The sequence below is a fragment of the Pipra filicauda genome, unplaced genomic scaffold, assembly GCF_003945595.2.
Source record: "Pipra filicauda isolate LSUMZ 115617 unplaced genomic scaffold, ASM394559v2 scaffold65_size3143899_pilon, whole genome shotgun sequence".
Taxonomy (NCBI): domain Eukaryota; kingdom Metazoa; phylum Chordata; class Aves; order Passeriformes; family Pipridae; genus Pipra; species Pipra filicauda.
In genome coordinates this window covers 915,438-942,168 of record NW_024104820.1, presented here as the reverse complement: position 1 = coordinate 942,168, position 26,731 = coordinate 915,438, and the positions used below count along the sequence as shown (strand labels likewise).

At 36.6% G+C, this 26,731-nt stretch overlaps 1 protein-coding gene across 1 annotated transcript in view; it reads left to right on the top strand.

The window, feature by feature from the left end:
• The window catches only part of PLXDC2 (plexin domain containing 2), a 257,174-nt gene that overhangs the window by 101,570 nt on the left and 128,873 nt on the right, over nucleotides 1–26,731 (top strand). Inside the window, exon 2 of the mRNA XM_027720564.2 lies at nucleotides 12,729–12,940. Within this exon, the coding sequence (XP_027576365.1) occupies nucleotides 12,729–12,940 (212 nt within the window). The remainder of the gene's footprint in view (nucleotides 1–12,728; nucleotides 12,941–26,731) is intronic.

The following is a 26,731-nucleotide window of genomic DNA, read 5'->3' as shown; positions in this document are numbered from 1 at the left end:
CAGCAAGGTGCTGTGACATAGAAGTATAAAATTGCTGTAAAAGATGTCTTTTTGTGCAACTGGCTGGTGCTTGACTGTCTTTGAATCTCAAGGGCAGGGTATGGGGAATCATAGCTGACTGATGACACTATTCTTCATTTGGAAAGGGAAAAGAAAAAATGTGTTGAGACAGCATTATTATGTGCTTTTTAGGAATAAAATCTATACTGGGTAGAATGAGGAGAAATGGGTGATTTTTCAAGTATTTTTTACAGATATATCAGTTTGTCTAATAACATAGACTGCATTTTGACTGACTTACTTTCCCAAATCATTCTGTACCCAGGTATTTCTGTTTTTGATTAGTAAGTAAACACACAAATATAATTGTATACAAAAAGCTTTTAAAACACACTATTTTCCCTCTTATTTAAAGACATTTTTCTCCTTTCTCCTTTGAATTTGCCTTGTAGCCAGTGATAATAAAGAACCTGAGCAACAGCCTGAGCAAGTGGCTGAATAGAAATACAAATGCTCTGCACAATAGTGATTACCCAAGGAAATAAACCATCTTGTGAAGAAGGTCTCTTTCTCGTAGAACCATTCCTTCAGTTCTCTTAATGCACTGGGTAGTTTGCATGCATTCAATCATTGAGTCTACCAAGTCTGAGTTCCTATAAGCTCAGGTTCATTTATAAAGTAAGGTCCTCCAAAGCACTTAAGCACATTTGTGGGTTTTTTAAGAAACTGAACTCCCTTGTTCCATGTGTCACCTCTATTCTTTTTTTACCCTCTGAAAAGTAAAATAACATACTCTTCATGTGATGATTAATGTGTAATGATCTTCACACATTACATAATGTCCTATCTTCCACTTAGAAAAGCACTGGCACAGCAGAGAGTTTTAAATCTGTCCCTTTGTAAGTGTAGACCGATGTAATTTGAGCTGGCTCATCCCTGCACAGCTTCCAAAACACCATGTGCTTTGCAACACGGCAGTATCCATTTCTGCCTCCTTTTTAAAAAAATGCACAGCTGAAATGTATGTACACAGCAAAGCCAGCCCAGCAGGAGTGCTGCAAAGCTGTTAATGCTTTTTCTTGGAAATGTTGTGGTAGCATTGGAAGATGTATAATAAAGAAGAAAACCACATTTATTCAATCTTGTCCCAGAACATGTCTATCCAAATAACTAAATTCCGTATAAGTTTGGTGTATTAAAAGTGAATGGCAGCAATGCAGTTCCTCATTTTATTTAGGCATGGGGGGAGTGCATGTGAACAGTGTCAAAACTAGGCTTTATCTGTAAGTTCTAAAATGCCTTTATAGGAGTTGAGCCCTTCCAGTTCTGTTTGTCAGTTAAAAACTGACATGTGAAAACATGCCCTTCCTGCCCTTTACTACCCAGATCTGGACATTCCACAGTACTAGTTTGTCTGTCTTTTGAGAGGAGACAAAGGCAATATTCAATACTCCATGTATCAGGCAGTCCAATTAAACATTTGCTGGATAATTTCATTGCTTTGACAAGTTTCAAGATTGAGGCAATATCTTATCTTCTGTTTCTCCAATATCTCTGCCAGTTTTCAGATGGATTATTTCTTTTCTGCCAAGCAAAGAATGTCTTTCTATCATTCATATCTCAAATCAGCTTAATTCTTATTTTTATGTCTCAGATTCTTGATGGGTTTAATACAGCTGTTCTTTGACTCTAAACTCATTTCTACAACAATTCCTTCTTAATGTATGATTTACATATTTTTTTGTTCCCACATCAAGTCTAGCAAGGCAGATTTTGTGCCAGAGCTTAAAAACAATCTCCACTCTAATTTCCTACCATTAGTGTACTAGAAACATGATATTTTTCTCCAGCAGATCTCCTGATCTAGGATTTTAGCTCAAACTAAAATGAGAATTTCTCCTGAAAATAAGAAATAAAAGCTGAAGGCATTTAGATCCATTGTAATTTCAGTGACAAATTTAATCTTCATTAGATAAAATAGAAAATAGTTTGCCAACAGAGAGTTTGAAAGAAATAAGCATTGACCATTCAGTAACAGTATGTAGCTATTATCTAGTCATCAGTAACACAGACTATGTTTATCACAGCAAGTGAGTATCATTATCTGCATCTTCCAGGTTGCAAAAGAGAAGTATCCATTGAGCTATTGTGAAAAATATTTTTTAAAAAAATAAGTAACCTACACTTTCAGAGCTTATATTTGGGTTCTTTTATAGAATCCATCTCTACATCATATATATTTACTGTAGTTACTTAGGTTTCTCTTGTGCCTCCTGAAAGTTGAAAGGTTCTGATTTCTCTAGTGACTGCTTTTACAGAGGACCATATCTGTGGTACTGACTTACTGCACTGGGCCAGATTGGAGCCCTTACTGTTTCAAATCACTACTATATTTTCAGAAGTCCTTAAAACACTTAAAGCATATGAATGAAAATGGAAGGCAATAGATCTTATTTTTTAAAATTTTGTACTATTCTTTTGGAACAAAATATACAGAAATGAGAGGACTGGGTAAATATATAGAGAAATTTAAGTTGAACAGCAGCTGCAGGTTGAGGATGAAGAGATCTTGAGACAAGCTCTGATGTCTTTTTTTTTTTTTTTTTAAATATCATTTTCATTTCTTGACCATCCCATCTCTACCAAAAAAGAGTAAAACACAGTAAGCATAATTAAGTGTATCTATAAAGGCAAGATAATTAGGCTAGAAATATCTTGATAATTTTAAAGTACTAACATTTAAGATATTTCTCAATCATTGCTGACTTCAACATATAACCCTGCCACATAAGCCTAGTGAAACCACTTTTTTTTTTTCCTGACCCTTGGAGCAACTCTATGTTTGAACATGCCAATTTACTTCTTTTCCTTTTTGCAGGACATTTTATGAAAACCCTGTCTTGACACCACAGTTTAGTGAGGTCTGGCACTAAGCCTTCACTGTTTATTAAGCGAATTCATTGCTTCCACTAATCATCCATCTATTTGCTTGCACCTGGATTAATCTTTCTAAATCCTGAATCACTGTTGGTGTGGGAAACCTTTGTGTGCAGAAAATGAAAGAAAATATAAGATTTTGTTATTTAGTGCACAATGAAAGTGAAGGGGTTTAAATTTTAAGTTCTGTCTAAAATCGGTGTGTGCATTTAACATTGAGCTGAAGAAAAGTTTAAGTTATGTCTTCACAAACAGTTTAAATTTTAATTTTCCCATCTTCAAAAAACCCTCTTTTGCTGGAAGAAACATCACAGCAGACTTTTTCTTCAGCTTTTATAATATCAGATACTGTTGCATTCTCTGCCACACATTTCTGGGCAACAGCAACTGCTTGTTCATTTTCCAGTTTTCCAAATCCTGAGCTCTGTGAAACATCTAATACTGCAAACCACTTCCTTTCCACTCTTATGATGGGGGCAGAGGGAATTTAGGACACAGCAAGAGAAATTTGCCATATTTAAGTCATGCTGGGGCTACGTTGCATGATCTGCTTTTCTTTGAGGTGTCCAGGTCAGGTTGAGTTCTGCGAAATGGCACTCTTTATGTAGACTGTATTTTGTCCCACTGCCACAGACTCATTAATAAATCTGTTTAGAGCAAGTAAGGGGCTTAGGAGTTTGGCCCTGTTTGCAGACAAACTTATTAACAGGGTGATTTCAATCTGTTGGGTATCCCTGAAAAGGGAGGAGAGAAAATCCTTCATCTGCATGTCCATCAGCATTTGTTGTAGCTGACAGGGCATTATGCCACCTTCCTTCTCTTATTTCCACTGTGCCTGGTTGCTCAGACTTTAATCTATGCCCCTGAGGTGATGTCTATACATGTTTACACTGTGCTGAGAGGTGAGCCCCATTTTCTCTTTGCTTGAGCAACCAGATTCTGCGTAGTTGCCTTTGGTGTGAATGCTGACATCGATCCTTGTGCCTAACTCAGTCAATCTGACAGGGCTACCCAGGAAGCCAATTACCCTCTGATGCTGCTTCAGCACCAGGGAGTGACAAGCCTGTGGAAAGCTAAGTGATGGTGTCTGGGCCAAAGCAGTGTCCCTGGAATCACTGCTCCTTGCCTCTGCACGCTACAGAGTGCAGGGGCACTGTGTGTGCTGTCTGTGCTAATCCATTTTTCAAGCAATGAGCTTGCATCTGTCTTAACCTTTGGCTTTTCCTCAGGCTAAAACTAAAGACAACCCTTCTACCAAAGTTGCATTTGGCACTGTCTGCTGGGAACGGCATAAATTAGCCATGCTAACACAGTTTGGTACATTCCAGATATTTGCTGTCTTCTGTCTCAACAAGTCATGTAAAAGAAGTTGCAGACATATGCTGCAGTTCAAATTATGAATGCCTAATTCATTTTTTGTATGGTTTTCTCTGGCATCTCTGGATTGTTCTAGGGCCTAAGTGTTAAGATCCGGTTATTAAAATTATTAGAAATGCCTCTTCCTGAATTAAGGTACAAATGAGACCAAATGCCAAAGTCAATAGTATGGGTTTTATTTAATGGTAAATGTGAGACAGAGAAAGAGAGATAGAAAGAAATAGGGAAAAGGAGGATGGGGGTAGAAGAAAGAAAGTGACAGAGAGAGATTAAAATAGAAAAAGTACCAGCACTCCGTGTAAACCGGCACTGTTCTGTAGGTCCAGTTCTTCTGGTCTTCTTGGTGGGGAGAGTTTCCCAAAAAACATAGAGTCTAATGGATTAATATATGTTCAGGAGATGCCAGGCACCTCCCCTGGGAGTGGGAGAAGCTTTGCAGTCTCTTGTAACGGATTTGGATCACATGCAGTCTTCTGAGGTGGAAGGTCTCAGGAATGAATTGGGGGGGCGCTTTGGGGGTCTTTGGTGGTTTATGACTGCTTCTCAGCTGCCTCTCATGTGAATGTCCTGTATATATGTGGTCTTCTCTGGGGGGCAGGGCAAACTCCTTTGGTTTGGTCTGGAGAGATTTCACCATCACAGACCCAAACTCCTTCTCCCTCACCAGCTGGGGCTGATTTTTAACACAAATGCATTCTTCTTTCCCGAGCCTTGCTTGCTTCTCCTCAGACTTGAAATGATTAAATAATAGTTTTATCTCAAGTCCCCAGTCACAGTCCAAACTCCAGTCAGGAGGCACTGGGAGGAGGGGATGCTTTGGTGGCCACAGACAGACTGTTGCTTCCTTGAAGTTCGACAAAAAGTCTTTCTATGATTTTCACAATGTTTAAGACATTACTGACCTATCAGTCCATCACATTAGGTTTGCTGGATCCTTGAGGAAAAATAAAGGGGCTTTCAAATTGGAACTGTGAGGTAGACACAATGGAGACAGCTCTAATACTGCTTTGCAACATTAGCAATCATACTGTAATCCAGTTATTGACCAGAAAAAAACTTTTTTCCAATGTGTTTAAATAAGGTACAGTTGGTAACTTATTTTTTCTGGAAAACCATAGAATCAAGTTTGGAAAGGCAAGAATTTGCATATAAATAGAATATTATAGAGAGATCTCCATTTCTCTTAGCAGGACTTTTTTTGTTGAATTCTTTATTTTTTGTTGCTTTTTAAACAAATAATTCTGTGGTTTAACAAGGATTTGTGATATGGAGAGGTTTGGACAGAAAATACGTAAATTTCAGATGAATTAATATTTTGACATTATTGCTACAATGGTTAATTAGAAAATGTCAAATTATTTAAAATGTATTAAGTTCCTGCTTTTCTGTGCTATACTTTGATAATCCACAAATCAATACAATTATTAATATTTTGAGTTTTGTACCAGGGACATAGGAACATTACAGATATACTTCCTTTGAAAGCTTAGTATGTGCTAAGAATTCATGTAGGTACACTTGGGTGTCTGCATTATTAATAATTATTGCAAGTGTTACTGGGAATGTGGATACAAAACATATTAAAGATTAAGTGATATTTGTGATTATTTGTGCTGAATACGGCCAAAAGAAAGAATCGCAGCATTGACCAGTGTGTCAGGAAGCACCCTTTTCTTGCTAGTTAGATGAGATCAGGAGAGTAGTGTTTACCACCTATAATGCCAAATTTTGTGCTGGAAAGGAGGAAAGGAAAGGGAGAACTTGGAAAAATTCCTTTAAGTAGGCTTAGGCCTATAACTCTACTTGGAAATTTTTAGGGATCTTCAGCTGAAAAATCTTGAAGTCCAGTGTTAAAAAATGTATAGCAATGATCAAAGCTATGTGAAGTTATACTGATGTTACAGCAGGTGAGACAAGAGAAAGTTAAGGAGAAAGCAAAGTCTTTACCATCTTTCATTTGGAAAAACTATTCCAGTTGCGCATTGCATACTGACTTTAGATAGACACAAATAGCAGTTTTTAATTCTTCTCGTGATCCATGGGGTCCAGCTCTCTGATCTGATCCACCTGAAAATTCTGGAAATATCACATCAGTAACGGTACATCTGTGAAGTTTTAAATCAAATCAGAACGACATCATTCTGGCTTTTCTAGGTTTTCTGTTAGTAGGGATGCTGAGTAGTGCTCAGATTGAATTTACCGTGGCTGGGCATCTAAGCCTATTAGAGCTTTTTTTTTTTTGTAAGAAAAGGCTAAACCTCAATCAATTCCAATTTCATTACCTGTGATCTCCTTTCAAAGTGATTTTGTCTTCCTGTCTCAGAAAGTGGAGGGTTGAGATAGAGGATTACATTCTGGAGTTTTACCTTAATCATAATTGTGTTATCATCAATCCAAAAGCAATACAAAAAAGGTCTGCAAGTGTGGGACACAGATGTGCATAAGACATGTAAGAACTTAGTAGATGTGAAAGCTTATATGCCTTCCACTTCTGTTATGATCAGCCCTCCCTAGACTCTTATCACTGTTTTAACTTCAACTGTGAAACCAACTGAAATCCATCTAGATTGTGTGTATAAAAAAATTAGGCACATCAGAATAGAACTTTTTTCTTTTTCATTTTAAATCTCCCCACTATAATGGCTTCAAAATCTTGATACTGGCTAGGTTTTTGGTGATGACTGATATCACTGTGTACTGACCAAAATTCTCTCTCTCTCCTCTTATTACCTAGTACCTTCAAGACTGCAAGCCTTCTTTGACTGACACATAAATTGTAATTTTCTGTTCTGTGCATATCCAGTTAGGAATAAACTTAGGTCTTGGTCCTCAGGTGGAACTGACAGGAAGAATAGCAAAACACATCTGTAGTAAGCTATAAAACTGTAATCAGACAGCTTGTAAATTCAATGTGCACGTTAAATTATTGTGTTTATGTAGCTGGAGAATATGAGTGAAGCTGGAATTAAACAGTATTTCCTCGATGTTGATGTAAGCTAATCAAAGTAACAGTATTGTTACCAGTGGACTCAGATCTTGACTTTGCTTATACCATTCTAATTTACTGGTATGATTACATAAATAACTACAAAGTGAAATTAAATCAGGTAATTTAAAAAAAAAATCCAGCCTACAGCAGTTATATTTGTGACAAAGAGAAAGTCTGGGTTCATGTTGTTGATAAAATGGATGTGTAAGGAAATTACCAGTTATTTTATTTCCCTACCATAATACCTATTATTATTGATACTAACTCTGTATTGGACATGAGTCTTAATTGCTACTTATTGTATAATTGCAAGGAAAACATGCATCAAAATCGTGTTGGTATTGTTTGTTATTCTGAGCATATAATACAATAGCATCATCTTCCATCATCAGTATTTTATCATTGTTAACCTCTGACTCCCTTTGCAGGCCCTGTTCAGTGAAAACAGGATCATGCTAAGCATTATTTTCCCACATATTTACTACAATTCTTTTAGCAGTCTCAGCCAATCTGTAAAACAAAACTATAGGGATCTGGTCTTTTGTGGTTTTTAAAATCATGAACCAAACTGACACAGCTGTTTGTATGCTAATTGTCACCATGGGATAATTTTTACAAGTAATGTTATTTTTAATTTATTAAGAAATGTATCATATCATTATCATAGACATATTGAAAGTCAAGCTTATCTGTTATATCATTCCGAAAGAAGGTCAGAGAAATGGCATTGGTTCCAGTCCCATGAGTCAGGTACAGCAGAAAAAGAAGTCTCTATCGTGCTGAGCTGTTCGTAGGCAGAGTTCATTTAAACTAGAAATTTTTCTTCTTATGGGAAGTATGATTGATTTTTGCTGTGATTTTGGTCATTCAGTATATGAACCCTATCCTTGGAGAATTCCTTTAAAGGAATGTTTATGTTTTGAAGAGTCTATAACTTCATGGGACCAGTATTCATATCTTCCACCAGCATTTGTTGGGTTCTCATCTTTATACTAAAATGATCATAATAGAAATAAAGACTCATGAGACAGTCTATAGAAAGTTACTTAAGCTGAAGTAGTATGATGGCATTTTCTGTCCCTAGATGAATAAATTTGTATATTTGATACTTGATTTTGCTGGCATTTGGGCTGTGGCATATTTATAAAGTTGATCGTACATCTCATAAGCAATCCGTTGAATAGAGGTTTCAATGTGAGAGTATTTCTAGGTTTTCAAAAAAAAATCTTGCTGATTATGGTGCATTTATGAAATTAGTCAAATTGAAGAGTTGGCTTAAATGTGTGCAATCATGAAATATGAATAACATGTTTTCCAGAAATGCAATTCTGAAATTCTGATGTGCTGAAATATTCCAGAAACCTTTGTATGAGCTCATGGAAAAGGGGAAAAAAAACCCCAAAATTAGTTGAATTAGTGGTAGATGATTTTCATATTTGCCTTTTTTTTTTTCCAAATAGGGGGGGTTTTCTCCTTTGGTTACATTGCTGTCCATAAAACTATAACATCTTTTTCCTTGTAAAGTGAGATATATCTTCCTTATAAATAAAGCTTTATGCAGATCAGACTTCTGTACTAAATCAGAGCTGGTTTTACTTGTCAAGTTCTGCTGTTGCATTTTGGTTTAATTTGCTTAGAATTTTTCATCTTTTCTTTGAGGGAAGGCTTGGAAAAGCAGAGAACCCATGCCCCCACCATAGTTAGGTGTTTGCTTCCCTTTCAGCAAATCTGTCTCGTGTAGCCCAGCATTTCCAATCTGTAACAGCACCTTGCATAACTCACAATATTGGAGTGGACAAACTTCTAATATTGGAGTGGACAAACTTCTCTGCTTATTTAGTTGTTATCCACTTTCAGCATTGATTTATATTAATGATGTGAGTGTAAAGCAGCTCTATGTATTTTGTAGTACAGGACAAACATCTGCCTTTCCAAAATCTCAGAGTAGCAGAGCATCCTCAAAAGTCAGGTCCTGATGATCAAGACACAGGTTTTTGGATGTCTATCTTCCATCAGTTTAGTTTAACACAGTTTAAAGGCTTATTTAGTACCTGTTAAAAGGCAAACTCAAGTAGTAAAAAAGCTGTTATCTGGATACTTGGTGGTTTAAGCAATACATGCCAAAAGCTTTCAAAAACCTTTTTGATGTGAGCATGTAAACCTGTACAAAAGGAAATTTGAAGCACCTGTCTTAGATGTGAATGAAAGTGAGTCCAAGTTATAATTTTCACCCATTCCTCTTCCGCAGTGCCTTCTGTAAATATTCTGCGCAGGCCTTTGCAGTTTGTGTAAATTATGCCCCTATTCTCTCAAAGCCTTTGGTGGTCATTCTGATCAACCACATCAACTACAAATGGCTGAACTGGCCAACTCTGACAAGAGTTTCTGAACTTGCCAACAGTCCCCAAATAGAGCAGTGAAAGCTTTTTGTAGATTTCTTTCTCCTATCCCCACTCTATTGTCTCTCTAGCTTTATTCACTATAGAGTTGTAATCTTAAATTTTAACTTAACCCAAGGAGGCAAGGAGCTGCAGACCTAATGATTTTCATTGCTAATTTTATGAAAATTTCAAGAACAAGAGCTGAAGGATCAAACCAAAACACCATCTTCATTACGTATTTGTTGGACAAACCTCTACTCTATTTTTACTACTTCCAAAATATTGCAGTACAGTACCAGCCATATAGACCTTCACACAGATACTGGCATGCCAGTGGCAGGACTATATATAAGACTCTTAGTTTGCACATAAAAAATATCAGTTGAAAGCTGTAATTCCAACTTTAACAGATTCGAAGGCTTATTGTAGTTTTGTGTCTCTGTTCATACAAGTTGAACAAGTTGCTACTCATCTGTGTTTGCCAATATTATGATTTTATTATAATACAGATATTACTGCATTTGGCTTCTCTCCAATTTATTTGAATGACATATTCTACTTCAGTGTTAATTAGGTGCAAGCTCCAAGATCTAAAAGATAAGACTATAATACCTTGGTACATTTCCTCTAAAATGCCTTTTATGTGATTTATTAGCTACACAAAGATCCCAGTCAGAAACATTAAATAGTTCTAACTTGTAGGGTATTGGAATTTTAGGTTTCTGAATGCTTTTTCTTCATGAGCTGCCTGCTTTTAGAATTTGAAAATTAATTTATTGATCCATTATCTGAGAATTTATATATTTAAGTTATATTTACATAAAAGTAAAACATCCTATTCAGGCCATTTTAAAAATGTTTGTCATTTTCTCAACATTAGTGATCTACTGGGATAAGCAGAGAGAGCATACTGGAGCAGAGCTGGTTTAGCCAAGCCATCACCTCTCTCTCTCCATCCCCCGTAGCTTAAGGAAAACGTTTAATGAAGGAGGAATCATACAGTACTTTTCTCTCTTCTTTGAAATCACATCCAGATTTTATCTCACACTCTAACTTCAGTATCTGTAATCTACCAGTCCAGGATAGTTAACTAGTCTATTGATAACTGTGTTTCATGGATTTCAAAGATAATGGTGTGAAAAACCCCAAAGACTAGTTTTAAACTGAAAAGTTATCAGTTCATGCTTTTAATTCTTGCTACTATTGCATTTAGAAGGATATCATGCATTCTGAATACAGTTAGATGATTTTAAAGCTTCCTTATGTCACTATAGCTTGTACCTGTAAAAAATATTTATCAGTGTAATGGCTGAAACAGTATGTTTTAGAACATTTTCTATGTTTCAAAGAGAAAAATCACATAACTAAAATAGTTGAAAAGAGATAAAAGTTGTGCATTAATGACATCAGAGATTTCTGTAATGGGGAATGGTGTAAGCCAAATTTTGCAGATACCATGATGCAATTATACTGTAAAAGAAAATACAGAGAAAACTGTACAGAGTTTCCAAGACAGTGGAAATACCCCAATATACTTTTCTCTTTCTTCTCACCATCACTATATTATTATAATTTTAAAAAACGTCTTATGTTATGAACACCTTATAGGTTAGAAATCACCTTAAACTCTATTCAGGATGTGGAAGAACAAGGCATAAGTGCTTTCCTTTACAAATGGAGCTCATCTTGAGGTGAATAGGATTTAAGACCCTCCCCTAACTTTCACATGTTCTATTTGCTAATTTAGGTGATTGCCTCAACATGTCGAGCATGTATGTGAGCCATGAACTTTCTAGTCTGTCAAAAACAGCGTCTGGCAGATTTTCCTATGCCCATGACTCCTACACGTCTTCCTGCTGTGATGCAGAAAATTCTTACATATTTAAACCTTTGATAGGTAATTTTCTATTTTCCTGTCTCTTAGGTACTTAGACAATACAGGCAATGCTCAGAAAGGACCTTGGGAAGGCTGCCTTCTTTTGCTCAGAAGGTTCAGTTAAAGAGAAGCAATGGAAATATTTTTGCAAATAATTTATTTACCAGTGTACCCTTTCAGTGTTTCCTTTTACTTTGCAGCTTCTCTTGAAAGTTCATTTTTTCTGTTTCTTGAAAGAAATCACCTTCTTCCTGGCACAAGAAAAGCACAGAACATCCCTCTACTTCTCCTTTAAACCCAAAGACAGTATGAAAAACATATCTGATTTTTAATGCAAAATATGCAAAATTACCCTCTCTTGACGATGTTAACAGAAATAAATGAACAGAAAAATACTTCGATTGATTTTTGGATTGGGCAAAATAGAAGAATTTATGGTTTTGTCTGGTGATAGTTTTATAGTTCTGTTTTGCTGATAGTTTTACTAGCATGAAAAAAGTTGTGAATGAGCATGAAAAAGTCCTAAAAGAATATGTAAAACACACCACCCAACTACTCAACTGCTCACCCTTTGCAGATGTTATAGTGGGTGTCTACAGACTTCAGACATCATTCATGTTTATCACTTGTACAGCAGGACAGCTTTATTTTTGCACTGGAACAGATGTTTATGAGAATTCCACATCTTTCATAGTGTTTATTTGCCTTTCATCAATGCTTCCAAGCTCTTTCAACATAAAATCAGTAGGAAAAACTAAATCTGTACAAGTGTTTCTTTACCTCTTCTAAATTTTTCTTAGATAATTAAAATATTTTTTTGTTAAATTTCTTTTGAAAATGAACAACTAATGTAGGCATGTATTAAAGTTACAAGAGTTACAGGAAAAACTTTTCCCAGACATAAAATAATCAGGAAAATAAAACATTTAGGATGTTTAGAGGTGTCTACAAAACAGTCCAAATTTCTGAATTTTTTGAAAGCATAATATTCTGTCTATTCTTTTAAATACTTATGTTGTTGTAGAAAATTTATGAAAAATGTAAATGGCTGTTTTATGGAGTTGCTCAAAACCTTTATAAAAAATTCTTAAGTTTTCAATTGTGGTTAGTAAACTAATGTTCTGCTCACTTATTATGTTGTTTTGGGGGTTTTTTTCCTGTCAAACAGGTGCGTTTTATGAAATTGTTCAGAGCTTCCCTCGAATGGAGGAAGATGTGCGAGTGGATTCATATGTAAGCAGCAACAGGTGGAGAAGGCACTCAGAGTCTCTCAAATCAATTGACACCAACAGAGCCAGCATGGGGCAAGATTCCTCTGAGCCAGGGGGTTTCACAGACCTGCTGCTTGAAGAAGGCCATGACAACACCACCCAGATTGAGGTAGATATTCATTCCATCTATTTTTTTATTCAATTCGTTATCTTTGATTGGGGGTAATTAAAAAATTAGGACATTTCCTTCAGTGTATTCAAATGTCGACAGGGAGGAGAACCTCTGGTCTTTGTATTTGTGAACTGTCAGCATGTGGAAGCTGGTTATCTCTTGTTCTGAGACAGGAGCCTATCCTTTCTGACTTTTGAAGATGGTCTCTTGAGGCTGTCTGTTCCTTTACTGGAAAACACCTAAGGGAAGTCCCATGTTTTGGCAGTTCTGGAGACATGGAAAAAGAAGTAGTATTAAAATAAAATAAAACTGAATTGTTTTTTAGAAGTTGGTGTAAACACCTCAGTTTACGAGACTTTGCCTGTCTTTATGGAGAGCTATATCCAAGCACAAAGGGGAAAAGGCTCTAGAAAAATTAGAATTTGGAAGAAAATTCAGGTTGGTCATTGAAACAATTTGCACATGTTATTTGAGTTTTGGTCTTCCAAAGAAGAATAACATGGATCAAGTCCATCTGTATGAAGTCTTGGGATATTCTCCCTCTCTTTCATGGTGTCATTCAACCTTTGATTTCTTTTTTAAAAAATTTTAACTGCTATATTTCCCTGTCCTCTGTCCTGTTTTGTTTGGTTGTTTTTGTTGTTGGGGTTTAAGTATTGGTTTTGAGGTTTTCTTATTAATAAAATCTACATCCTGTTTTTCAATAAAATACAACTTGGAATAAACTACACTTAACATTTTCACTGTTTAGAATCTACTTCCAAAGCAACAGTACTATTTGTTTTTCAGTTCTGAGAAGCTCACTCTGAGACAAACAAAACAACTTTCAGATTTTGGGTTGTTATCTTACAAAGTAAAAAAGCAAAGCAATATAAAACCCATCTGTACAGACAATGACATGTCTGCAGCATGAGTGAAAAATAATAGTGCTTTCTGAGAGGTGCCTTTTCTGTTTGTTATTTTTTAATCTTCCCAGTTTGCACAAACCCAATTATGTTTCCTCTTGTATAAACATGGAAGTCACTGGTTGGTAAATTATAGTTTTGAATTGCATGTTGCTTTTGTAATTTCTGTTTTCCCCCTATGTAATCCTCATGTGCCCATACGTGTAGCAGCTCTTACACACACAACACAGATCGATCTTGCAGGTAAAGTGCAAGATGTCTCAGTTACAGCAAAGTTTGAGTAGCTGATCTTTCCATGGCTTACCCATAGATCCCTATGCAGTGTCTCCCTTTAGTTCCAGCTCTTATGAAGCAAAACAGGTCAGATCTCCCTCTCTAACACTAATGTATAGCAAGATTTGGGGAAAAAAAAAAAAAAAAAGAAGAAAAAGAGAATGCTTGCAAATCAATATACATAGAATGACATTTTTCCAGGGGCATCTTTCCTGTCAGATTAATGGCCTTACAGAGTCTTAACCTGAATAGTGCGTCAACCTTACTGAGTTTATTGAATTCAGGTTTTGTGTTCTGTTGTAACCCTCTTTTTCTAAGGTCTTTTCAGCACAATAAGATAACTGAGTTGTGGTTTTACACATTATCGGATTCTGTTGAAAATCCCTACTACACCACACGGGCATCTTACAAAAAAGACGTTGATGCCTGGCTTTATAGAGGAGGTAAAGTGTACTACAGATATTCAGAGAGGAAGAATCCGTATGTCGCAGTTTTCTGCAGCTTGGGAACTTATCAGTAGTGTTGGAGAGCATATTGATTATTTTAAATCCTTGCTCTGTGTACATTGCAGGGCTTGCTAAAGAAAATCCAGAGAATGAGTATTACCTGCCACTTATATTTAGCAATGCTACAGGATGACAACATCCCTCCTTTACAGATACTGTTTCTCTCTAAAATATTTTCTAGGCTTACCATGCAAATGCAGAAGACTTCTTTAATAGGAAGACAGACAGCAGTGTTTTCACTTGAAATTATTTTTTGTTCTTCTTTTCAATGATGAGTTCACTTTACCTGCAGCCTTAGAAACCCAAAACAAACAGCTCTTGCCCTCTCTCAACCCTGCCCCTCCCACCACCCAAGAAAAACAACAAAAAAATCCAAACCAACTCAAAACAGCCAAGGACAAAAGGGAAACCAGTAGGCGGAAATTTCTACATGCTGTTTAAAATTAACTCTAAATATTTCCCTTGTTATCAAATCTATACCGTCATAAGGTACCTGTTTAGATGTGCAGCCTCTCTGGTCCAAGAGATGGAACAGTGTAGCCATCAGGGACTCCAGGACGTTTGCTGTCTCTCTTCACATCTCTGTTTTGTCTCGTGCATTTATTTGGCACTGTGATTCAGGAAAGGACTCATGCAAAATAATATACATATTCAGTTACTTTTTTAAATAAAGATGTTCTCTTGAATTGGACTTGAACTAAATTGCTGAGATTAGCAGAAGCAGTGGCTATAGCCATTTGATGTGCAAGACCTTCCGGAAAGAGCAGGGCCTTGAGAAGAAGACGACAAGATCTCCAAGTCCCATTGTGTTGCCATAGAATAGGAATGTTGTGGTCCATGGGTGCACTGTTGTGGCAGCACAAACCCACAAAACTGGAGGTGCCAAGAGAAAGGCAAAGGATGGGAAGAACAGGTTTCTGCAGCAAACCAGATTGGAGAGCTGACAGCTAGCTGTAAATTATGGGGTAAAATCAATATATAACAAATGCTTATCATAAACACTTTATAAAACAGTATCACTATCTCGAAAGTATTCCTCTTTTCTCCTACTTTGGTAGGGCTATTATACTTTGTCGATTAGAGACTGATGTTGTAAATCTAAAAAGGCTCCCAAGGATGGAGTGAGTCTCATATCCTTTATTTGCAATTGGTATTTTAGAGTCCAAATACAGAGGAGAGTCATACTCCATAAGAGGCTTATTATGGTTTCATTGCCACTACATAAAGTAGCCAAAGAGAGGGAGAAAGCTCTGAAAAGGTACAGGTGTAAAAAGAGTGAGATCCCATGTTATATAGGTGGATACAAAAGTCACAGTTCTAAAGAAATCCCCAAAGCAGTTGTTCTTGGGGCAGGTGAAGAAGTATGTTGCCAGCAGTTCAAATCAATTGTAAGGGTCAATCCCAAAAAGAGTATTCTGGTGACACATTGCAACAAGTTGGCTTCGTGGCAAATGAGAATTTTAGAGTCTGTTGGAGATAGGAGAATCCATGGCTAAGCCATATTTCTTCCCAAGGGTCACAAAGCCAAACCTTAAAGCCTTATACCTGGAATAACTTTGGGACTGTCAGAAGCTGAAGTGTTTCCCACTATACCAGAGGAGTTTTTTTGAGTTTGGAAGCATCAAAATCACATCCCATATGCACTACATGGTGCTTGGGAATGGTCAGTGCAAAGGCAGCTTCCTTGGTCCTGCAGGTGGTGGATGGGGGAAAAGTGTACCACGCTGTGGTTACAGGGATCTCAAAGACAGGGATTATTGTGGGATATACATTAGAAATCATGTGGGAAATTCCAACATGAAGTGCTATTTGTATCAACAATTCTTTCTAGAAAGTTTGTTTCTCAAATTTCTGGGATTTCACAATCTCATAATTTCAAGTCTAACTTTCCTTTTTTTTTCCTCCCATCTTTCTTAGGATTCTTGTCTTGGGGGTCAGGGTCGTTTTGGGTTTTTTGGTTGTTGTATAATCCACCACTTTTGTTTATTGTGCTGAGGGCATTCAGAAGTGCCTTTTACTTATGATAAATAGAGCCTAGGAAATGCAATGTTTCAGGTGGAATTTGTTGCTGCAAACACTGTAAGTCCTTGTAAAAGCAGTGAGTGTGAAAATACATCTTCATGAATATGTCTAGTTTGGCATGTCTTCTTTCAAGCAAGGAGAAAAATAAGACAAATAGACTACTTTTCTTCATATACTCTCATAAAAGTATGCTCCATAATAACTCATTTTTATTAAGTAAATTAGTATTAATATTGTTAAAATAAACACAGCTTCATGGTCATGATGTGACAGTTGTTCAATTGACCCCAAAGCCCTGTAGCCATAAAGGTAATGAAGACAGATATCAGAGGTTCTTGCTGCCTATTGCTCTTCTGCATTTACTGGAAAAGGAGCTGATCTCTGAAATGCATCTAGTATGGATGCTGGGTCCCCAGTATTCACCACTAAGGTATCCACAAATGAATTCCTAATGTAGGTCTGACTACTGAGCACTGAAAAAAGCTTAATAATGCATTAAAATACAATTGTGCATTTCAGAACTTTTGCATCATAATTTTTCCATTGTTTAAAATGTACATAATTTTTCAAGGAATATCCTATGTTTATGGCTATGTGTAGCTCCACACAGAACTGATTCTCCTTCTGTATGTAGAGTTTTGATCTCTTTATCACAGATCTTCTGTAAAACAGCCCCAGCTGCAGCTGACTTTATAGAAAGGTTTTGGACAACTTGCTTGATGGTCCTTTGTTTCACTGTTCTCTCTCCCCGGTTCTTGTGTCTGCAGTCACCTCTAGTGCACAGTAGAACACTGACAAGTAAAATACAGAGAAATCGAAGTGGAAAAGTCTCTAATATATAGCCTGCATTGGCATGAGCAGAAGATAACAAACTTTGCAAAATAACTTTAGATCATGTGAATTACTTTCAAATTTTTGCCATTGTGTGGAGATACTACATCAAAACAATAGTCTTTCGCAAACTTCAAATATCAAAAATAAATCCAGCAATAAAATAATAGATTAAATCATAGTCAAGCTTGTGCTGAGTGCAGTAAGGTTTTAATGCTTTGTACCAGGAAAAGTATGAGGAAAACATGATTTTTCATATAAAGTCTTAGAACAGAATGAATGATTGCAACTGTATGACAGAAAAAATTCAGTTCCAAGCAATAAACAGCATGCTGAGCACGCTAAATCAAACCAAATTTCAACTTTATCTTACTTTCTCCACCCCTTCTAACATAGTACTTGCAAGCATAGAAAATTGTGACTATTTCAGTGCAAAATAATTTTTTTCTGTAGTGAAGTGATTCATTTATTCCTGTGTCTGTTACTGATATCTCATGCTGTGTATTGCTTTTAACTAAAATAGAGTTGTTAACTGAAGACACTCTTCTTTCTTTTTTCTCTCCTTTCTTTACTTTCTCTAAATGTCGTTTGAAATGTAAATTTTAGCAGTCTCTGTAGTTTATACCTGAAAATCGTCTTGCCCCTATTGGAATAACACTGCTGGATTTCCTACTAAAAATGGTCTTTTGCTGAATTTTGCATTTTGACCCAGAGCTTGTGCCCAGAAGAATGCTTCTCCCTTATTGGTCCCAGTCATTCATGGAAGTGACGATGTCTGATTCTGACTGGCAAAAACAACAGAAAGGATTGAGTTTTACAGCCCTTGAGACTTGAGAGCAATTACTCTCAGCTACTAACAGCAGTGTCAGCGTGCCCATTGCTATGTTCTCACTTCAAGACTGAGCAAGGAAGAAAATAAATGGTTAAGATGAAATTCCCCTCAACTGGGCAAATGATAAGTCAATCCTGTGATTACTGCTCTAATGCATATATTTAAAGTAGAAAATTTTGACCATGCATTATTGAAACCTTAAAACTAAACAATTTCATATCATAGCCTCATAGTGAGCTGTCAGTTTGGCCAAGCCTACCTCTGTTTTGTTCCTGTTTTCCTATTTTTTCCCTTTTTGTTTTTCACATCCCAGTGCTTTAATGCCAGTTGCATCTGAAGGACTTAGAAGGAGCAACATCAATAGAACTTATTCTGAAACCATAGTCTCTCCAGGTTCCTGAGAAGCATGTTCTGTATTTAAGAAAAAAACTTATTATCACATAGTCTAATGAGCATTTCTGTTCTTTTTCCTCATACCAAACTATGAGAGTGTCACGCTTTACTTCTAAAATCTGTTTTCTGACTTGCAATTTTTAGAGCCTTTAATTACCTGTGTAGAGTTGCCTGCTTGTTTAGCTTTTAAATTTATAGTTCTAATATTTTGCTTAAATAGTATTTGTGTCTTCCTTTCCCTAAAGTTAACAGTGCAAGTCAATTCCACAGGCAACATTTTTTGTATAGTCATTCAGTTTAATATTGGGGATGCTATTGATCTCTGTATTGGGACAGAATTCTTTTTTAATGCATAGTCACTTATTAATGTGGATTATGAAATATCAAAGTAACATATGTTCATTACACAGGTTTAACCAGATTTTAGGCTTCTAATTTTTATTTTAGTTGAAATATTTGACATATAAGTGAGGAGGAATGAAGCTTTGCAGAACAAAAATTTGTCACAGGAGTTGACTGATTCATTAGAGAGCAAAAGAGTGGTACTTCTGTTCTGAAATCTGTATTTGCAAAAATCTGTGTGGAAGAAAAACCAACAAAACAACAACTTAAAAAACTGAAGAAACTATCAGTTTTATCTTTGATACCTGCTTTGTGATGTTGCTTCATTTGAGGAATGGATTCTACACTATGTTATTTAGTTCAAACAATATTTAACCCTTGACTGAAATAAGGGAAACATCAAATTTTGGTTTAGCATCATTTTAGTTCTAGGTGAAGAAATATATTTTAACTGATTTAATTACATGGCTGCAGCTTGCCAGGTCTACTTGCAAAATCTTTATCAGAACAAAAGTTATATTCATTCTTATTTTTAATGTTAAGGAAGTGTAGTTATTTCTTTTTTACAGTTAATAATTACTACATTATGTGATTTTTTTGGTGTATGTATATTTTTGGTGCATGATTCATTCAAGAGAAGGAGGAAAAATTTGGGTTCCTCCCATAGGCTTGCAAATATTTTTCTCCATTTTTGATTAAACTTTGGCCATCTAGTATAGCCCTAGAATTTCCAGGGGTATAACAACTGTGACTAAAAAACATGGTTTTACAGTTGAAAGCGCTATTGCATCAGGTTTTCAGCAATTTCAGACCCTATCTTATGTTGCCCTAGGCCATGTCAGTTGTACTGATAACACAGTTGTCTTGCTGACTTTAAGCCAGTGTAACATTGGCCCAGAAGTCTTTGCTGCAATAGATGTTCATGTCTCTGATATTTCCATAATGCTCTAGAGGATTAAACAAACTTCCCATATGATTCCTCTCTACTGCACATCATTAAACTCCGAAAGCTGTGGAGCTCATTGACACTAAATGTTGTGGATGTCAAAATTTACAAAATCAGACAAATTCATGGAATACAAATTTGTCAAGGATTATTAAACATAAAAGGGAGTTTCTGAAGAGCAGATCACTGGAACCTAGGGAAAATGGGGAATTGCCATTGTTTGTCTTGGGTCCCCTGGGCTTCCTGGGCATCAGGCACAGGCACAGAATCACAGAATATTCTGAGTTGGAAGAGACCCACAAGGATCATTGAGTCCAACTCTCATTCCCAGTCATTTCTGAGGACCAGACTAAAAGTACCTTTGGCCAAAAAGAGTCCAGCTGTTCTTGTGCTTTTATTGGTATCCATTTACTAGATTTACTGAAATGTCATGTTATTATTTTCATATTTGGAAGCTTGAAAGTTGCAGCAGAAATTTAAGATGTACTGAAGGAAGAGTCTTGGGATATGCTGGAGTTGCACTGAAACCCACTGAAACCATTTTGGTTATACCTTTTGCTTTTCTATGTAGCAGAATATTTAGTTGTAATATTTTTGTTGTAAGAGAGCTAACATTTGCTGTTAAATGATACAGTTGATACAGTAATCAAAGACTAAGATGTATGAGATTTTCTTGCCATATTTTAATCTACTTTTTTTCTGCAGAGGTTCTTATTGCTATTTTAGAATGTTTTTATTCACACTTGCCAGAGTTAATTTCAGAAAATACCTTGTTACTTTGGAGGTGGAGAATGTCATTTGTTTTCAGACTGAGTCAAGGGAAAAAATATGTTCCTTTTTTATGTGATATTACTGAAAGTATTTGAACTTTCTCTTCATGTGACATCCTAAGTCAAACTAAAAGGCCTGAAAATTGTTGCTACATTCAGTATTTAAGTAATATTTTTAGTAATTATAAAGAACAGCCAGAAAGTGAATTGATCTGGAAAGCAGCACAGATCACATATGAAATAATCTAATTCTCTACTCTTACTAATCACAACAAACAGTATGTCATCTGCAATTAAAAGCAGAATCTGGGATAATCGTTTATTTACTCACTATTTTTCACTTGTCCAGCTGAGTTTTTCACCAGTGATGTCACACTTTCTAGCCAGCCAGCAGACTGATATATCACTGTCTTGTTTTCTTTCAGGCTTTCGGTTGCAAAATGGTAAACTAGAGAAAAGCCTCATCTATCTTTTTGTTTTGAATACATTAATTGCTTACTTATATCAAGGTCATCTTTACACTTGCACTGGGTGTTGCTGCAGTCTTCAACTGGACTGAATGTATTGGCAGCTTGATAAAAAGTACTGTAAATGTTTCCAATAATTTAAATCTAAACTCAAGAGTTAATGGTTCTGCTATCAACTCAGGTATAGCTGAAAAAGGCAAAGACTGGAGGTGACATTCATTCTCTATTTCCTTTAAACTTCGGGGGAGAAGATGGGGAAAGAAAGAAATTAAAAACTAGTTCCCCCACTCCTAAGTAAGAGAACTCCATTGTAATCCTGAGTTCATTTTACATGCTTAGCTATGTTGGCACACAAGGCATTTAATTTAACATATTGATGATAGTGAATTTTTATAGCAAGGAAGGAGACAGGAAATTCAGAGTTTAAGGGAATCTGCCTTTGAATTTTCTTCATTATAATGTTTTACATTTCCATATCCCTCTTCATCTCCAACTTCCTAAAGCACATTACAGTTATGCCAGAATCAGTGAACTCTTGGCTGAAAAGAGCTGTGAGCAGTATCAACAGACCTTGTACTTTCTTTCTGAATTAATTATTTCAGTCATGCACGCCTTAGCCCTTGCTTGCAGAAGTTTACTGAAAATAGATTCAGCTTGTGAGAACTGAATATGGGTGTGGCTGTGAAGACTGGGAAGATCTCTCCTTTCCCAGGCATTTCCTTTCTGACCCTTTTCATCCCGTTCACCTGGAGTGTCCCAATGAGGGAGGAGACTTGTATCGATTTGGTCATGCAGAAAGCAGAAGACTGTGTTCATTTCAACCCATGCAAAGCAAACAGCCTTAGCTAATTTAGCAGCACACAGCAAATTGTGCATAGCTGGTTGGAGCCAGGAGTGAGGGTGAATACATTACTGGGCTGTTAGTGCAGAGGAATTTGGGTAGGTGAGTAAAAAGTTGTCACATTAAGCCACATAATTCCAGTTTGGACAACACCAATCCTTAGGGATAGATTTTGAAAGCCATAGGAATTCTAATGACATTGATGTATTATTCCATGCCTACTAAAATCTTTCATGTTTCTTTAATATTGGAGTCTATTATCTGTTATCCCAAAACAGTAGCAGCTTGGCATGTAAGCAGATGAGTGCTTTGTTTCGGATTCGGTCAGACATTTCCTTTGACTCTGTGTAAAGTTAGTACTTATAACTTCATTATAACTAGCAAGTGTGGGTAGAGTCCTTCCCAAATCTTCGTTCACAAAGCCTAGCCATGATGATAACTTCATTCAATGGTCTGTCTTCATTGTGATCATGTGAGTTATATAGAATTTCAAAGAGAATAATAAATGGGGCTAACGCTCAAAATTCATGTCAAGAGGGGTATCAAAGTTAAGAAAGTTCCCTTTGTAAAATGTGCATTTGTCCTTCCAAAATTACTACCTAAATGCTTTCAACTGTTGAAGAAAACGCTGAGGAGATGCCTTTAATAGTAGTATTTCATACACTGAATAAAAATTAATAACTAATGAAAATAACTTGGGGTTTTTGGTTATTTGTTTTCTTTCTTCTGTAACACCAACATGCATTCATGTGCAGCATGTCTAAGTTTTCACAGACCATCAGTAATAAAACAGTATATTTATTTCTAGAAAACAAAATTGGCAATGGAGATCTTGGAGAGTCTACAACAAATTGAACAATTTGCAGTGTGAATAACAAGGGAAAAAAAAAAGAAAAAGGACAGAAAACATATCCACCAGATCTCTTAGTGGCACAACATTTGACAGAAGTAGAGGGATGTGACAGGGTTACTGGAGGTTTGTTTCGTTCATTTGTATCAAGCTGCATGACTTTTCACCAGTACCTATTAAAATTTTTAAATAAATCAAAACATCACTCTCTGTGTGTTCTTTCTGTAGCCTTAGCAACAAAAATAGGAAGAGGGAGAAATTGCAGATGGAAATCCTATCTGTCTGATCTCATATAGGTGGAGCAGAAAATGTCATGAGGGATAAAATGCCGTGATCTCTCAGAGGTATTCTCCTTTGACTCCAGTAGAGACTGCAAAACAAACTTTCTCAGGTTCTTCCTGCCTCAGGCAAAGTATGAATGCCTCTCTCCTGGTCTGTGAAAAGAAAAGTTTCTTTCAGTGCTAAAACAGGCATAATCTGGCTCCAAGGTGCTACTGCTGAGTTTAGCCATATCCAGGAGTGGGCCAACAATGTGGCTTCCATAGGTCAACAACCCAATGGCTGTTCATTTTGGTGGTATAACTGGCTGGCTGGCACAGTGGTTTATAGCAAATTTGGTGAACATATTTGAAACATCTTCCTTCCACAGTTATAAGCTAGTGCACCCAATGTTCCTATTTGTCTAGAAAACAAAACAGCCAATTCTTACAGTTGGACAATTGCTGACTATGTAGTTGAAAGAAAAAGAAATTTATTTCTGAGATTTTTTTTTTCAATAGAAATAGAACTTCTAATGTTTTCATTTAATTATTAACAGTGCTTGAAGTGTTGATTTTTCTTATATTAGTGTATCAGGAATATTATTCCATCACCTTGGAAATCAAGGTTATTTCTTAAATACACTGCAGAGGCTTTGTTTCTCACATAAACATTCAGTAAAGGCTAGTACACATCTGTATACCGCTCTAAAAATGCATATGAGTTTACACTAAATACAAGGCCACTGTGATTGCTACAAAAGGCTGAGATAAGTACAAGTGGTTTTCTTTTTAGTAGTAGTTAATATTGAAATTGAAGGTGAAATTCAGCTCTTCAATTTGGATACCTAAGTATAGGTGCATGTGACGTAGATGAAGTATGTGCAAGTTTGTCCAAGAACATGGACTGACAGGACAAGGGAGAATGGCTTTAAACTGAAAGAGGGTGGGTTTAGATTAGATGTTAGGGAGAAATTCTTTACCATGAGGGTAGTGAAGCACTGGAACAGGTTGCTCAGAGAAGTTGTGGATGCCCCATCCGTGAAAGTGTTCAAGGCCAGGTGAGATGGGACTTAGCAACCTGGTCAAATGGAAGGTGTCCTTTCCCACAGCTGGGGGGATGGAACGAGATGGTCTTTAAGGTCTCTTCCAACCCAAAGTATTCTATGATTCTGTGATCACAGATGATGGAAATTTAAGATGAAAGTTACCTAGCTGTGGATATCCGATATCATTTTGGGCACTGTGGTTATACTGAAGGTCCATTGCTGCTCCTGTAGGATAAGGTTCTGCTGGAGGTACTGAATCATATCTGCAAGTTTCAGACAGCCCTGGGTTCCTCCTGTGCTTAGGCAATTATATGTCACCCATGGTCAGTGCAGTCAAAGTGGGTATTTAGTTTGCTCTAGAGTGAACCTGGAAACTTCTTGAGCTGGCAAACCTTCGCTGACAGCATTTACTAGGTCTTTGGTCCTGACAATGAGCGCTTGCAAATGTAGCTCTTACGCAGACAGCTGCACCTGCAAACCGATTTCCACCCTGCTCAGCTACCTATTTGTTCGTTTAAATCTGAAGTGAAAAGATATAATTTTTAATTTTTTTTTTTTACAGATATACCAACAACAAATTGAATCAAGCAAAATAAAAATGGCCTGTTTCTGGTCAGGGTCAAAATGTTGAGATTATTCCTCTCTTTTACCACTTCCTGTCTCATTGACCACCCCCACCTCCAGTAAAAAAAGGTTTTTTTGGAACCCAAGTAAAATCTCAGGACTTTATCTTTCACTGTTTTTCAGTGCTTAGATGTTTGACATCACTTCTGTTGCTTAAAATTGTGAAGACACCCTTGCAGTCAGAAGTAATTCTGTAGTGCCGTGTGTGTTATCTTCCAGTGTCCTGCATTTAGATGAAGGCCAAATAAGGAAATACAAGTTTGTGAAACCTTCCTCTTTGAATTGCTCTACTCTGAAAGAACAACATAGATTTAGAAGTTATATACAAGAAAAAATAGCATCTATCAAAACCAAAATAATGCGTTTAATTTTTAAATACTTGAGAGTATTGGATCAACTACACTCTGGGTTAACTTGAAGGCAGTGGTGTTTTTCAGAGACCGTAGAGGGAGGATATTATTTAACATCTTGATCTTGTCAGAGTAATTGTTAAGTGCTCAGACTATCCCTTTTGAAAAGAACAAGCGTGCAGATTCTGCAGAAAGCTTATTTGGAGCCTGATGTCATGCAAAGGCAGCAACTTGGATACGCCTGTCTAGGCAACATGTAACTAATCAAGCATCTCAATTAAATATGATGTCTTACAGTTGTGGCACGAGAGCTGTCTAGGGATTTGGTTTTTTGAGTGTGACTGCAAGATCAGATAAAGAAGCATTTTCTGTGACAAGTCCTTAAGAAATGTGGCTGGTCAGAACAGTTTGTTAAAATCACGTGTTCTTTTCACTGTTCTTGTGGAGAATATCCTGACTGAACTCCTGTTACAGATGTATAGAGAAAAATACATGTGAATAAAACAAAATTAATCCCTTTTTCAAACCAAAGAGCAAGCTTTCAAAAGAGCAGTAGCAATCGCTACAGGTTAATCACTTTCATCATCACTATCTTTCTCTCTAAGGCATGAATTGTAATTTTGAAATTTTACTTACTGATTGTGGATTGCAGCCAGTCCTATGTTTTAGTAACTAAAGATTCATGTGCATGTGAGAGCCAAACTAGAAATTGCTCTGGTTAAATAGACTACCAGTTTTGGTTGCAATCTGGTTAAACCAAGTGCTTTCCAGAGAAGCCACGGTGATGCAGTTCGTCCTGTTATGTCCAGGTTCTGTGCTGAGCATGCTGCTGTCTGGCTATATGCTGACCAGCACACAGCTGGACTGAACAGCATGGCTTTGGCAAAGATTGGTGCTGAGGTGTACATAGGACACTTTTAAAAGCTTTAAATTAGGCTTTGTCCCTACAGGTAAAATGCTACTGCATTAATAAACCCATGCTCCCGCCTGTATCAACTTTGTATTGGTTGTACATGTTCCTACAACTAATTGCCCTACAATTTTTTGGCTCTGAACCCTGATGGATCCCTGAGACACAGTATTAAGGGCTCGGGAACTGCATCACACACCAGTGCGTGTGGAGGGAGCTTCCTGCACTGTCCTACAGAAAGCCCTGATCAACTAGAAACTATACCTGCAAATATTAACTTAATCCTCTAGATCTGTAACACTTTTCATATGAATTTAGATTTGCCATTTTGCCTCCTCATGTGAGACCTCCGGGTTCTCATTTGTGTCTTGGTTGCTCTTTTCCTCCTGTCTCTTCCAATAGAGAAGTGCCAGAGAATGGGAAACAAGGATGATGTACCTCTCCTGACATCTGAACACATAGTGGAGACATACATAGGCTACAGAGAGTTTAAAGTTGTTCCAATACCTGGATTAAAAAGAAAAAAAAGTATATAATATTAAACTGAACTTATTGTATATTTAGGGAGAGGAAAAAATTTGCACAAATGTGGTTGTAAGTATGTCAAAGTACATACTCAG